The 14,886-nt window shown below is 56.4% G+C and overlaps 1 protein-coding gene across 3 annotated transcripts in view; it reads right to left on the bottom strand.

The window, feature by feature from the left end:
• Window positions 1–14,886, bottom strand: part of NEURL1 (neuralized E3 ubiquitin protein ligase 1) — a 77,758-nt gene that overhangs the window by 7,933 nt on the left and 54,939 nt on the right. For all 3 annotated transcript variants that reach the window (XM_045853794.1, XM_045853795.1, XM_045853796.1), the window contains exons 2-3: window positions 12,215–12,456; window positions 11,452–11,773 (exon numbers count right to left, since the gene is read on the bottom strand). In XM_045853794.1, coding sequence (XP_045709750.1) covers window positions 11,452–11,773; window positions 12,215–12,456 — 564 coding nt within the window. The remainder of the gene's footprint in view (window positions 1–11,451; window positions 11,774–12,214; window positions 12,457–14,886) is intronic.

Below are 14,886 nucleotides of genomic sequence, written 5' to 3'. Positions count from 1 at the left end.
TCTGGAACACCCCCCCAACACACACACACACACACACACACACACACACACACACACACACCGACTTGTGATTTTGCCCTTTATAATCTGTAACTTAGACTCCACTGGGGAGCTGGGTCTTTAGAGGATTGCCGATTCACTATTAAACTTTTTCTTTCTGTGCTATGGACTCCTCCTGCTCGTGCATTTCTTTTGGGCCACTGCGCACAGAGGGACTCAAATACTGGGGTCCTGGTAACAAAATGAGAAACTATGATGACTTCTAAATGGTACGCTTATAAAAGATATTTTTACAATTTAACTCCTGTGGCCCTCTCTTTATCCTCGGCAACTGGAACAGCCTGAGCACTTCGCAGGCGAGCAGTAAATAAGCGTGTTGAACGCACCGCTGACAGCCCCAGAACTCCTCTTTGCATAAATTGTCTCATCTTGTCCCAGCAATTACCTTTTGAAGTTACTGTTGCCACATAAGGACACTGCAGCTGAGAGAAATTGAGCAAATTTATCCAAGCTATCCTCTTTGAAAGTGACTTAATAGGAAATCAAAACCTGTCTCTTTTTAATCATACAAGCCGTACAGACTGTATTTTGTAGAAAAGATAGTTCAACAAAAAAGGAAAAATAATTGCCTGTCAACCCACCATCCAGAGAAAAATACTATGAATATTTGGGTGCACAACCTTGCTGTCTTGTTTTCTTTTAATATAATTTTTGCTTACATTTTTAATGCAAAAATTGAATCATGCTATATAAACACCTGTAGTTTTTAACCGTGTATGGCTATCAAATCCCTTTGAAAATGTGATAACTCTGACCTGTCCCCTCCATAGAAAAATGCACATTCTCCCTAAATTTTGTGGATAATTTTAGAGCATCCGTGAATCACATAAAGCCATCCACAGGCATAGACTCCAGACTAAGAACACTGCTATAAAGATTTCCTTTTCAAAGCTGGAATCTTTTCTGCTCACTATGTCCTGAATATTTTTTCATGCCAACGACTATGTTTCTAACACTGTATATATACATACATATATACATATATATATATTTTTTTAATCCTTGCCCAAAGATATGTTTTTATTGCTTTTAGAGAGAGAGGAAGGGAAGGACGGGGGGAAGAGAGAGAGAGAGAGAGGGAAACATTGATGTGAGAAACATCCATCTGTTGCCTCCAGTACGCGCCCAGACTGGGGATTGAACCTACAACCTCTTTTGGTGTACAGGCAGACCCTCCAGCCAACTGAACCACCTGGCCAGGGCTCACACTGTATCTTTTAATGGCTGTGTCACGTCCAGCTGTGTGAAGCCCTGTAATTTACAGTAAAAGTCATTGTGCACCATGAATCCTGCCTGCATTTCGTCCTTAAAGCTTCCTGTGGAGGCATTCCCACCGCACAGACGAAGCTCAGAGGTGTTACGTGACAGAAGCCAAGTGGCAGATCCAGGACTGAGCAAGGTCTGTCCGACTCCCGATGCCACAGTCTTCACTTCAGGCCCTTCTTCTTATTGAACCCCTTCTGTGGGAGTCCCCAAATCTGGCTAATGCCACCATAGGCCACATCACGGGCCAACGCCTCCCAGGGGGTCTTTTCTCTGAGCCTCCCCACAGGAGGAATCGTGCTTTCTCTCCGGGAACTCGGTAAGGATGGCTGGGGTGCTCGGTGTGAGAAAAGAAGTTGGGGGACTGGACTGGTATGGCCAGCAGAGGCCAGAACCCAGCTCTGGCTGAACCTAGAGACAGCCTCTGAAGCCTCCCTAATTTTGTTCCCTCCCACCCATCCCCCTGCCCTTTCCAGGCACAGCGGGGTTTGGGCTCAAGCAAGGGGAGGGTGCCCGGCCCTTCCCTAAGTGCCCTGTTTCTCTGGAGAAGCCTCTTGGGGCCTGGCTGGTTGGGATTTCCCAGCATCGTGCTTGGCAAGGAGAAGGGAGCCGACCGGAAAATGCGATTATTCCAGGGAATTGACCCTGTGACAGCGAAGGCGCAGACAGGCTAGGGGGCTGCGGAGAGGCAGAGGCGAGGGGGGCCTGAGCAGGAGGGGGAGGCACGGGAGACAGAGCAGGGACCTAGGGAAGGCTGTGGGTTGACCTAGACCACAGGGAACACGCCCGGCTCCCCAACCCCTCAGGGATTCCAGACAGTGGCCTTGAGGACTCCAGAGGTTTGGAGACAGGGAGGGGAAGGAGCTGGGACAGTGAAGTGAGGAGGAACAAGGGCTCAGAGATGCCCAGCCAGGGCCCACGGGAACAAGGCCATCAGAGGGACCCACGCACATGGGCACCCCTACACTCCTCTCCCTGCCCCCACACACCCAGGACAATCAGTCGGAGCCCATGGAGCGGGGCAGACCCTCAAAACAGTCAGAGTGAGCCCAGGTGTGCGTTATCCTGGTCTCTGCCCCTTCTACCTGAATAGGGGGCCCTCTTCTACGTGAATATGCCCACTGCTGGGTGCTCACTGCCTCCCAGGCGACCTGTGGCGTCGTTGAGCTCCTCGGACTTTTAAAAAGTGTTTTCTTCTCTTAAAACTAAGGTACACCTCCTTGTATTTATGCCCACTTCTTCAGCCCGTACTGAAAACAACTCTCTTCAGGGAGTACTCAGAGTCCTCGCACAGCCTTCCCACCTGTCAGAGGATGAACAGAGCCGGACTCCGGACTCCAGAGGTGCCCTGACCAGCTCAAGGCAGTGTGGCCATCACCTCCCTGGAGACATGCACTATACTTCTAATAATGCAACCAAAGAGTAGTTCAGGTTTTTTAGTAACCAGTCTCCAAACACTGGGAAGCAAGATAGGGGCATAAGTGCAACAACTTTGAAGTCAGCAGCTTGGGTTCAAATCCTGGCTCTGCCATTTCCTAGTTGTACAACCTCGGATAAATAGCTTAACCTCCCCAGGCCCCTCTTCTTCAGCAGTGAAACCAGCATTTACTGACTGGTACAAAGTCTGTGTTCTCATACTCCCCTCGGAAGGGATGCTGTGAAGATGAAGTGGAATGAGGCCCACGGGGCACCTAGTAGGCACCTGGCATGCAGTAACCACTGGGTTGAAAGGAGCCAACCAGGTATTATCTTTTACATGCCAGGCAGATGAGAAGAAAGTACCTGGACTCTGAGGTAAGGCAGGCATGGGTTTCAACGTCCACTCCAGTGTTTGGCCGGTGGCCTGGGGGTGAGCAGCCTGCCCCCTCAGGTCGGTCACAGCAAGAACAGGCGTGACGATAGCTGCCTTTCAGCGTTGGCACAGGGGTCAGAGGCAGCGTGGGATGCCCCTCCGCCCCCTGCGGCACTGGAAAACTTCAGATGTTAGTGTTGGCTCAGGTCGAGCTTGCCGACCGAAGTCAGGTCCACTGGCACTCAGGCAGTGAACTCCTTGAACCCAGGTGCCGGACTTTACAGCGGTCACCGTGGACCCCCAAGACAAAAACCACTGAGTGACATCGCTGCCTCAAGACCAGGAAGGAGAACCTACCAGCGGAGATTTAAGGAGAAAGAAGGAGAGGAAGGAGGAGCAGTGGGGGGTAGGAAGAGAGGAGAAGAGGCAGGAAAATGTTGGCCTTGCTTGAAATACTGCAGGAGTCAGGAGACGCTGGGAAACAGCTAAAAACGGAACCCCTGGGGCCAGTGCCCAGGCCGACCATGTCTTCTCCCCCATCCCCTCCACCTCTTGAGGACGGGAGCAGCTGCAGGCCACCAGCAAGCTCCAAAATAACTGCCCCGTCGGTGTGCCCAGCTTGCCAGGGCCCTGAAATAGATGGAACTTGAGATCCGGGATCGGGTCAGAGCCCCCCCCCCGACCCAGAGGGACAGCCAGGGTCACAGCTGGGTGAGTGAACATCAACTGAGAGGTCAGGGAAGGGTCCCCACTCCCAAAGCCAGGGGAGAACACCATGGGACCAGCCGCAGCCCAGGACTGAGCCCTGGGAGGCAGCTTGGAAAAACCAGACAGGCCACCTATAACCCCAAGCAGTGGGACGGCCCCACATTTGGAAGCAACAAGTTATGTAATCTGTGCCTGGGAGGCACAGCTGCCCACTTTGGAGGTTTTATGATGGGGGAGGGGTGGCACAAGGCTGTGGGAGAAGCTGCTAAGCTGGCCCCCCTCTCCTGTCCCCTTTTTCAGGAAGGCATTTGCTTGTCTTCAGCTCCTGCCTAATCTGGTGCCTGGCGGTGGCTCTGCAGATCCCCTGGGCAGGGCAGAAACAACCAGGCCCTGCACAGGGCAGGGTGGCACGCAGGGCGACCCACTCACTGACCCACAGTGCGCCCAACCCTGGGCAGGGGTCAGGGAGAGAGGGAGGAGCCGGGGCCCGGGCCCTGGAGAGCCAGGAGCCCTTAGACGGTTTGAAGCTTGGAGGCATGAAAATACTTGAGTACAATTTCATTACAAAAATTCTTAGATTCTCGGGTTAGACAGGACCTTAAGGAAGAAGGGGGAAATCTCTTTCTCTCTGCCAAGTTCTCACCCAGCTTTGGCTAGAATACCCCTAGGGACAAGAAGCTCACCACCTCCCTACCTCTGAACAGCTATGACTATTAGAAAACCTCTCCATGCATGGGTCCCTGTGTGTCCTATATCTACACCTTGGAGTCCCCTTTAGAAATAAAAAGAGCCTTTTCTTTAGGATAAAGACCCCTTTTAGCATCAGTACCCCTCTCCAACTGAGGCTGAGGTCCTCCTTCCTGTTTCAGGGTGGGTCAGAGACAGCAGCTTGGAAAGAACACAACTGGACCTGGGCCTTGAAGGACAAGAGGGTTTAGACTGACAGACAGAGGTGAGAGGCGCTCGGGTGGGAAACGTGCGTGAGGGAACGCCTGGACGACGATCTGAGCAAGGCTAGTAGTGAGGAGAAAGGAAGGGAGTGGAGAAGGACCAGGCGGAGGGCACTCCCGCCGGCGCTCACCCAGACCCTCCGGCCCTCCCACACGTTGACAGCCGGCGGCGCAGGGTGACCAGGGCCTGGGCACGGGTGCAGGGGGCCTGGAGGGGCAGGCAGCAGGGGGAAGCAGAGCCTGCTATCAGCCGAGCCTTGTTTGTTTAGATCCTCACGTCCAGAGCTCTGGATAATCTTTAACCACGGGTCAGCCGGCAGCCTCCGAGCCGGCTGGCGGGTATCTGCCGACCCCTGCTTGGCTCCATACACCTCCTCCCGCCGGTCTCCATCTGGCACCGGGCAGGGGCAGGAGCCGAGAGGGCAGGTGCGCGGCTCGGATGTGCGAGGCGTTCTCCGCCCTCCGGGAAGTACCCTGGAGCCCACACCCGCCGCAACCCTCTCCACCGAAAGCCACGGGAAAGCAAAGAGAGAGAAAAAACACGCACAGGCGTTCTGAGCCTCTTGAAGAAAAGGACAGAACGCCCCGGAGTCCCAGACTCTTAGATTCGTAGAATTGTCAAGCCACAGCATCTCAGACGCAGGTGTATAGGTTCTCGGAATGATCGGGTCTGGCGGTTCGCAAACTTCTTTTTAAGCAGCAGAATCCTTTTGTCCGACGGAGCCGAAAGCTCTGCCTGACGCCTGAGAGGTGGCCACAGAGCGCGGCCACCCAGCCCCCAGTGAGGGGCCTCTGTGGGGCCCTGTGTCCCAGGGAGCCCAGCTGGGGAACCACCGATCTCGGTCCAGGGAATGGTCTAGATTCCATGGTTCCACTTTCACTCAGCCGCAGGGACTTGGTGTGAAGGCTCCCTCTTTCAGGGAGAGAACCAGCTGGGGAGTGTCCGTCTATTTTGGTGAGGTGTGTACATTAGGTGTTCCATTCTAACCTACGGACAACAGCCTTTCCCACTTGTGTCCGCACCTCTGTGAGCCTCACAGACTATCTGTGACATAAGTGGTGCGTGATAATCATGCACAAATGACAGGTGAGGTGGCTGAGACACAGAGAAGCTGAGGGACTTGCCCGGAGCCAGTAAGTGGCCGAGTCAAGCCTTGATTCAGCCAGGTCACCTGCTTCTGAAATGAGGGCTTTGTCCCCAAGACTGCCAGGCCCCGGCCCCTCTCCTATACACACCCCCCACCCTGGGTGCCCCAGATCTCTCCAAGGTCCCCAGAACTCAATCATGGGCCAAAGAGATACTAGGTAGAAATGTGAAATTGCCATTTCTGGACATTAGAAACAATTCAATTTCGGCAATGATATATGGTTGCACCTCATATATTCATTACAGCAGCAAACTAGAGTCCCCCTTGAACAGCAGAACCAGATCAAGTCCTCAGGCGCCTTCGGGGAACCGCAAGAGAGGCAGCCCGCCCCTCACCACTGAAGCAGGGTGCTGGGCAGCCTACTGCCCCTCTTCAGCCAGGCTGGGCCCCTAGTGGCCTGCCTGCACTTCCTGTGTACAGCGTTCCCTGATGGTCTGCTTTGCACTCCCGCAAACTCTACTCTAGATGACAAAGGAGGTCTGAGGTCCCCACGCTTGGGGGAATCCAGACTTACTAGGGAGACTGGACGGACTCATATTTAGAGCACCTGGGAAGTAATAGAGCCCACAGTCCAGGGCTCAAGTGCAGCTCCACCAAGCTGTGCGACCTTGGGCAAGCTGCCAGACCTCTCCGAGCCCCTGTCCACCCCCCCCCCACTGCAAAACGGATACAATAACTTTCTTTATGATATATACATAGAGGCTTTACGCAGTTCAGTTCGTGAAGAGCAGGACATGATGCACAACTGCCAATACCACTTCGACCTCCACGTGCTTCAAATGGCCCGGAGGAGGAGGGGCCATCGAGAACAGAGAAGGGTGGGCAGTCCTCCTGGCAGAGGGGAGGTTCAGGGTCGGGCCCTCATGTATTTGGCAGAATCTAGGATGAGTGGAAAGAAAGTGCCTGGAGGAGTCTCTGAAGCAGAAGGGACAGCAAGGTATTTTTGAATCAAGAAGAAACGAAAACTGTCGAAGAGAAAGAAATCGCGATCAGCATCCTCAGCTCTTTTCCCCAACCCAAGAGCTTGGCTCAGTCTTCTTAAACTAATATTTGCCTCTCGGCCCCTGGCAGCCACAGCTAAAGGTAAATATTGGTTTAGCCTGGGAAGCGGAAGCCCCAGATGGCAGTGTGGTCCTCGGCCAGCCAGAGATGGCTCGCGCTCTTCGTGCCACCAGGCCTGGACACGCCCCACAGGGGAGACCTGACCCAGGGCTGATCCACAGAGAGGCCTAGGCCTCCCCCTGCAGGACGGCCAGGCTGGCCCACCACCCAAGGGACTTGGCCCAGCAGCAGCCAGACCCTCAGAAAGCTTACCCCAGGAGACCCCATACATCTCCCTCCTCAGCAGGCAGGCGAGATCTTTTACCAAGACCTGGGAGCCTGGGCAGACGATGGGAAGAAACAGAATGCCACACACCCTTGGGAGCCCCCACCTAATGCCCTCCTGGGCTCAGCCACTACCACGTTGACGAGGCAATAAATCTCACGTTGACCCTATGACCAGATCAGCCTGGGAAATCCGAATTCAGGCCTGGCCTGGCTTCTGACTGGCGGGAGAGTTTGGGCAAGCCACGTTTCCTCTTACTGAAAACTTGACAGCCCAGAAGCTTCTGGAAAGTTTCTACTTTCAGAGATTCCCCCACCTGTGCACACCCCTTCTCCATAAGACACCCCACTACCTTTCTGCTTCATCCCTTCCCCTGAAGAATCTGATGCCTGAATGACTGCTAATTACCACCCCGCTCTGTTCCCATGCATACCCCTCCTGTCTGGCCTAAACTGTTCCTCCTCGACCAGTCCATTCTTTTTACCTCCTTGGGTTCCTGACTTGAAACTCATCTCCTACAGGAAGTCCTCCTGGATTGCTCCCCAAGCTGCACCGCTCCACCCCCACCCAGTTTTACTCTTCAGCCATACACTTATTGCAGGACTGGGTTTATATCACCTCAGGACAGTTACCTGGTGCGCCATCCCTCCACTGTAAGCACTCTTCAAGGAAAGGGGTTTCCAATTCTTGTGTCCCCCCGACCCCTGCACAGTGCCTAGGCTGTGGCGGTCACAGCGGGGTGCTCAGAAGCACCCTGTAAGTGAATCTTGGCTCACCAGCCTTCTGCCAGGACCCATGGCTGCTCTTGCAGAGCCAACATTTCTGAGACAAGCAGGGAGAGTTTGAAAAACTGGGATAGGAGCTTATCTTTCCAAGTATTATATTAATCACCCCATAAAACTTGTATTTATTTAGTTGCTGGCAGGTCCTTCTTCCTGGAGGTAGGAAGCTATTATTCTTGGAGAGACCAGCCAGGCTCAGCCGGCCAGAGCGCCCTGAGGGAAGAGGGCACTCTGCACAACGGGAGCCCAGAGGGCCTGGAGCATACTCAGCGGGCAGGGGCCTGGCGTGGGTGCCAGTGGACTCGGGCTGTGGTTAGGGCGGGAGCCGGGGGTGGGGCACCCGCCTGGAGGTGTCGGTCAGGGACAGGCAGCAGCACTGTCTCCACTCTGTCAGGGGAGATGGCCGATCCGTCCGTGGCCTTAACTATATATGCCAGGTACCCCAAATACCCCAGGTCTGCGGAGTGGACACTGCCCAGGTGGGGTTTGGAGTGCTTGGGCCACAGGTGCCAGAGAAAGGCAGGAGGGGAAGGGGCAGGCTTGGCAGGAAATCTCTAAAGATGAGACACTGGTTGGGGGAACCATCACGCCAGGAGAGACAGGCCTGTCCTCAGAGCCACCAAGATAGAGAGACGTCTTCAGAGGAGGGAGAGCAGGGAACCCGAGAAGCCAGAGCGGCCAGGGCAGAGGGACGGAGGGAGGCTCAGGAGGCCCCAGGCGCAGTGCAGCACAGGCAAGAGAAGAGGGGACATGGGAAGTGGGGGGAGGGAGGAAAACGGCCCCCGGGGGGCGAACCCAGAGGGCAGGCCACCAAACGAGGGCAGAGAAGGGCACGCCGCCGATATCCTGCACGTACCTCTTCTTTAAAAATGCACTTAGGAAGAACAAATGAAGACATTACAATCTGCTAATTGAATTTAGGGGCCATAATCGGTGTTTGAAAACGCCCAGGGATTGTGGTGATTTACAGCCGGGACGGGGATCAACTGGGGCCTTACGGCTATCGGGTGTGCAGAGAGGAGCCTGCCGGGAAATCCAATGAAACTAAAAATGCTGCATGAAAACCCATTTATAGTCAAAGAAGGGAATTGGGCTGGGTCAGGCAGGATGTCTGGGCTCTGCCCCAGGGTGGGGCCCTTCAAATTATTCTCCAGGCCCCTCCTTCAGCCTCTGAGATTTGGAAGCCCCATCTCACTTGGCATGTCCCCTGGATCTCCACTCCCCTTATTCCTCACTCCCCACCCCGCCACTCCACTGTCTCGGATTTTGAAGATGCGGCCTAAGCCTCCTCTTCCAAGAAGCCTTCCTGGACTCCATCCTCCCTCGCTGACCTCAGCCTCCTCTGACTTCCTGCCTCCCTTCAGGCTCAAACCCACTGGAGGGTAACTGGAAAGGCACTGCTTTTGGCAACAGAACACCCAGTTCAGGTCCCCCCTCTGCCACAACCCTACACAGGCAAGCCAGGTCTTCCCTGGGCCTCAATTCATCCCCAGTCAAGTGAGGATCAAAAGCACCCCCTCCAGGCCGGCTGCTGAGAGGTTAAATGAGAGCACTGGAGGGAAACCTTCGCAGCAAATGGAAGGGATCCTATGACCACACCATTTAGCAATTTACTGTTTGCTCTTCTGTTAGGTGCTGATCGCGTCTGGAGAGTTTGCTTTGTCTTCCCTAATTCCCAGTGGGCCCGGACCGTCTGCACGCACGGCCGGACGTACCTCACCCCCCTCACCCCCCCCGCACACACACCCTTACCTTCATCTAACAAGTCATCTCTCCACCGCAGCTCCCTTCCCTACCCACCCTGCAAACGTTCCCTGGCATCCTCCACACGCCCAGCACAAGACTCCACTCTGGAGAGGAAGCTGGCCGGTTGAGACATGGGCTCCTTCCTCAGGGCCCTCCCTGTCTTGTGTGGGAACAGACATATGGATGGACCAAGGCACGGTCCATGCCGCAGCACTTAGAGAAGTGCAGGCGCCACGCAGCGGGACACAAGGAACGGAGAAGAGAAGTCCACCCTGGAAGGCTTCAGGGAGGAGGTGGCTTATGAGCTGGGCCTTGAAGCCCAAGTGGGATTTTGGTCTTTGGGGACTAGGAGAAAGGGCATTCTTTGCTGAGGGAAAAGCAAGAATGTTGCCCCTCTTCCTTTACCCCCCTCCCTCACAGCAAGGCTGTGACTTTCTCAAAAGCTGAGACATTCTTCCGTCCCCCACCGAGTGGCCAAGCCCTGGGCTAAGTCCCATATTCCCAACCACTTTACAGATGAGAAGACTGAGCCTCAAACGGAAGTTTCCAGGCTGGAGCACCAACGCAAGCTTTGGGACCCCAGCGCCTTGAAGCGTGGGGCTCCGAGGACACCGGAGCAGCAGGAAGGGGCTCCCTTGAACCTCAGGTTAAGCACTGCCCACTCCATGGCGAGTGGGGATGACTGGCAGTTACTGAATACCTACTGTGCGTCAGCCGCACATAACTCAGCTCTCTGAGCCTTCAAAAGAACCCTGAAAACAGTTATTACTACCCCCCTTTTAGAGATGAGGAAACTGAGGTCTCATAGCGCTAGCTCTACGAATGGGGTGGGGCCGGGTCCAGCCTGCGTCTGCCTGACTCTGCAGCCCGGGAGCATGACCACTGCCCTTCCCGGCACCGGCCGAGGAGCCGGGCTGGCGCCCCATGCAAGTCACGGAGGCTGGGAAGCACGTTACCCGCGGGCGTCCTGGCGCCCTGCTGCGCCTGCTGGGACCCCGAAGAGCCTGACCATGTCCCTGTGACTGTGAACCCACTTTTCCTGAGCCGAAAACCAGAAACTTCCCAAACTATTAATTAATAAAACAGCCTCCCGGTTTTGGGAACTCAACGAACAGAAAGGCTTCTGACGATGACTTGTTTTTACATTCCCAGTCTCCCTCCTACCCCCACCCACCCCCACCTTTTCCACTCAAGTAAAGGTGCTTTGGAAAACGAGCCTCACTGCTTCCAGGCTCTGAAGTCAGAAACGGGAGAAAGAAAAGAAGTTTCTCGACCGCCTCCACGGCATTTTTCTCTGCAGGGATGGGAGACGGGGAGAGCGGGCGTTGGCGGGGCCCTCGCGCGGTACCCAGGACTGGACTGGGCACGTCACTTGCAGCCTCTTTAACTGAACTTATTCTCCCCACCAACCCGCTTTACAGGTGAGGGAGCCGAAGCTCACGCAGGCTCCTTCTGGGGACACACCGACCTGCCGGCGGGCGACCTGTACCCCGCGTCTCTGTGCACGCGAGCAGACGGGGGCGGGGCCTCCTGGACCGGGAGCCTGTGCGGGGCGCCTGTGCGGGGCGCCTGTGCGGGGCGCCCGGGGGCAGCCGGAAGAGGCTCCGCCCCCTTCGAATCTCAGCCCCTGAGTGTGTGCCCCGCACGGGAGGGGCCGAAGGGAGCGGGCACTCACCAAGCAGCTGGACGCCCCGCGTGAGGCCGTACACGTCCACCAGGGCCCAGAGCGGGTCGGCCGTGCGGACCCCGCTGAAGAAGAGCATGGCGGCCGAGTCGTTGATGCGGTAGAACACGCGGCCCTTCTTGTCCACCCAGAAGGCGATGATGTTGCCCTCGTTGGCAAACTCCTCGGGCAGCGCCTTGGCCCAGAAGCCGCTCTGAGAGACCAGGTCGGGGCAGGCGTACTTGGGCAGCGAGTCAGGGTGGATGCGGGAGGGGTCCTTGCTCGTGAAGCCCAGGCGCAGCGCCCCACTCCAGCAGCACTGCTTCTTGGTGATCTGGACGGTAGCGGGGTGGCCTCAGACAGCCCGCAGCCCGGCCCGGCCCAGCCCAGCCGCTCCCCCACTTCAGCGGGCCCCCGGGGAAGGGGGTGTGCCCTTCTCCGCAGACCACCCCCACGCAGACACACATGCAGACTCACACTGCCCAGCCTGCCACCATTTGGGCTCCTTTCCCTCCCCAGGAGGCTTCCCACCAGTCCGGCCAGAGCTGGTGGTCCCCACGACCACGGCCTCCCCACTTCCTTCTTTGCATGCAGGGAAGGTGGAGGAAGGAAGAAGGAAGAGGGGACGAGGAAGAGCGGAAGTGGCAGCAGAGAGGAAAGAGGAGATGCAAGGTGCAGCGACGGCCTAACAGAAGGCAGGGCCGGGGGAGGGGGGCGGATAGAGTTCAGGGGCCCCTGGGGGATGCAGTGACAGAGAGCGGGGAGGGAGGCCCACCTTCAGCCTGACTTGCTCGTAGATGAGGACCGGGCGGTTACTGAAAGTGATGGCGTTGCAGAAGCTGGCTTGCCTCTTGACGGCCTTGTGGCTGAGGTCCATGAGGATCTGGGAGCCCTTGGTGTGCGGGTGGAAGAGCAGCGGTGTGGCCAGCAGCACCCCGCCGGGCAGGACCGGCGGGCTGTGCTTCTGCTTGTGGTGGCATCGGTGAGAGGTGACAGGGAAGGGGCCCCCGATAGAGTCTGCAAAAAACCCAAAAAAACCAAAACAACACAGTGTCAGAGACTTGGCAATCAGAGAGCTGGACTAGGGCCTCCTAGGGAAAGGCAGACAGATGGGACATGAGCAGAAGTCACCCAGTATTCCCACCACCATGGCAGCCTACCACCACTGCCACCTTTTGCCACCATCCTCTTGCTCCATCTATTGCTATGTCCCACTTCATCACCCACCACCATTTACTATCCACCATCACCTACACTCATCCTCCCCCATCCTCCACTTACCACCTCTCCTCATCCTCCACCCAGCACCTCCCACCACCTCCCCTCATCCTCCACCCACCACCTCCCACCACCTCTCCTCATCCTCCACCCACCACCTCCCACCACCTACCCTCATCCCTCAGCCAGTACCTCCCACCACCTCTCCTCATCCCTCACCCAGCACCTCCCACCACCTCTCCTCATCCCTCACCCAGCACCTCCCACCACCACCTCCCCTCATCCTCCACCCAGCACCTCCCACCACCTCCCCTCATCCTCCACCCAGCACCTCCCACCACCTCCCCTCATCCTCCAACTACCACCTCCCACTACCTACCCTCATCCCTCACCCAGCACCTCCCACCACCTACCCTCATCCTCCAACCACCACCTCCCACCACCTACCCTCATCCTCCAACCACCACCTCCCACCACCTACCCTCATCCTCCAACCACCACTTCCCACCACCTACCCTCATCCTCCACACACCACCTCCCCTCATCTTCCACCCAGTACCTACCCTCATCCTCCAACCACCACCTCCCACCACCTACCCTCATCCCTCACCCAGCACCTCCCACCACCTACCCTCATCCCTCACCCAGCACCTCCCACCACCTACCCTCATCCTCCACCCAGCACCTCCCACCACCTACCCTCATCCTCCACACACCACCTCCCCTCATCTTCCACCCAGTACCTACCCTCATCCTCTACCCACCACCTCCCACCTCCCACCACCTCCCCTCATCTTCCACCCAGTACCTACCCTCATCCTCTACCCACCACCTCCCACCTCCCACCACCTACCCTCATCCCTCACCCAGCACCTCCCACCACCTACCCTCATCCTCCACTCACCACCTCCCACCACCAACACTTACCCTCATCCTCCACCCAGCACCTACCCTCATCCCTCACCCACCACCTACCCTCATCCCTCAGCCAGTACCTCTCACCACCTACCCTCATCCTCCACCCAGCACCTACCCTCATCCCTCACCCACCACCTCCCCTCATCCTCCACCCACCACCTCCCACCACCACCACCTACCCTCATCCTCCACCCAGCACCTACCCTCATCCACCACCTAGCACCTCCCACCACCACCTCCCCTCATCCTCCACCCACCACCTCCCACCACCATGACCAACAACAACTACCATCTACTCTTTCTCACTAGTATTTACTACCATCTACCTTCTACCATCGACCTTTGTGACAAACCAGCATTTACGAACAACATCTACCACCACACATTGTCACTCATCACCACCATCATTTATTTTATTCAATAAGTATCCATTATGTATCTGCTGAATACCAAGTCCTGCCCTAGGCACTGAAGACATTGGCATGAAACATACATGGACCCTGTCCTCAAGAAGCCAACAGTCCAGGAAGGGAGATAAGACGGGGACAGAAATCGCAATAGAAATGGTAGGCAGTGGTAAGTGCCAAGAGGACAAACAGGCAGGTCACGTCTCAGGAAGGCCTCCTGGTGCAGGGGAGAAGGGGGAGAAGGCATCGGAGCTGGATCGACAAGGCTGGGCCACCCCTGGAGACCAGGAAGGTGGGTGCAACAGACTTTGCGGCCCTGAGACCACACCCATCCCTCCCCTCCTTTGGGGCCACTTCCCTCCACCCCAGCTGCCTTTCTGCTTCTCCCGGCGCTGTCTGCGTCTTGGACACAGGTGGCCCCTTCACCCAGGCATCCTAACAGAAACACAACTCGGATCTGCCTCAAGAACCCCTGGCCAGGGAGCTTCAGCTCTTTCTCCTACAGACAGGGGCAGAGTACGGGACAGGGTTTGGTCCAGGAAAAGGCGCTTCACAAGCAGGTGAGGGTGGTGTCCAGGAGACAAGGCAGAGAGAGGGAAGAACACAGGACAAGCTGTCAGATGGCTGGCGTCTGCCAGACTGGCTGTGTGACCATGGGAAGTCACTTCCCCTCTTTGGCGCAATGGGTGGCCTCTACCCTGTGGCTCCGAGACACGTACCAGCATCAATGGCAGCCTTAATACACAGCCTTGGTGGCTGGGGCTTCCCTAAGATCTGTGCCCATCCACCAGGAAGAGCAGTCCCCTCCCACCCCATCCTCTTGAGGAGAGACATGGAGGAGAGGGAGATGAAGGTGGGGAAGTAGAAAGCCACAGAATATGACAGAGGCCTGGGATGTTTCAAA

This window comes from Phyllostomus hastatus, unplaced genomic scaffold, assembly GCF_019186645.2.
Source record: "Phyllostomus hastatus isolate PE091 unplaced genomic scaffold, TTU_PhHast_1.1 phas_scaffold_1066, whole genome shotgun sequence".
In the NCBI taxonomy this organism is placed as follows: Eukaryota; Metazoa; Chordata; class Mammalia; order Chiroptera; family Phyllostomidae; genus Phyllostomus; species Phyllostomus hastatus.
The sequence above is the reverse complement of the archived record's forward strand: the minus strand, read 5'-3'. Positions and strand labels throughout refer to the sequence as shown.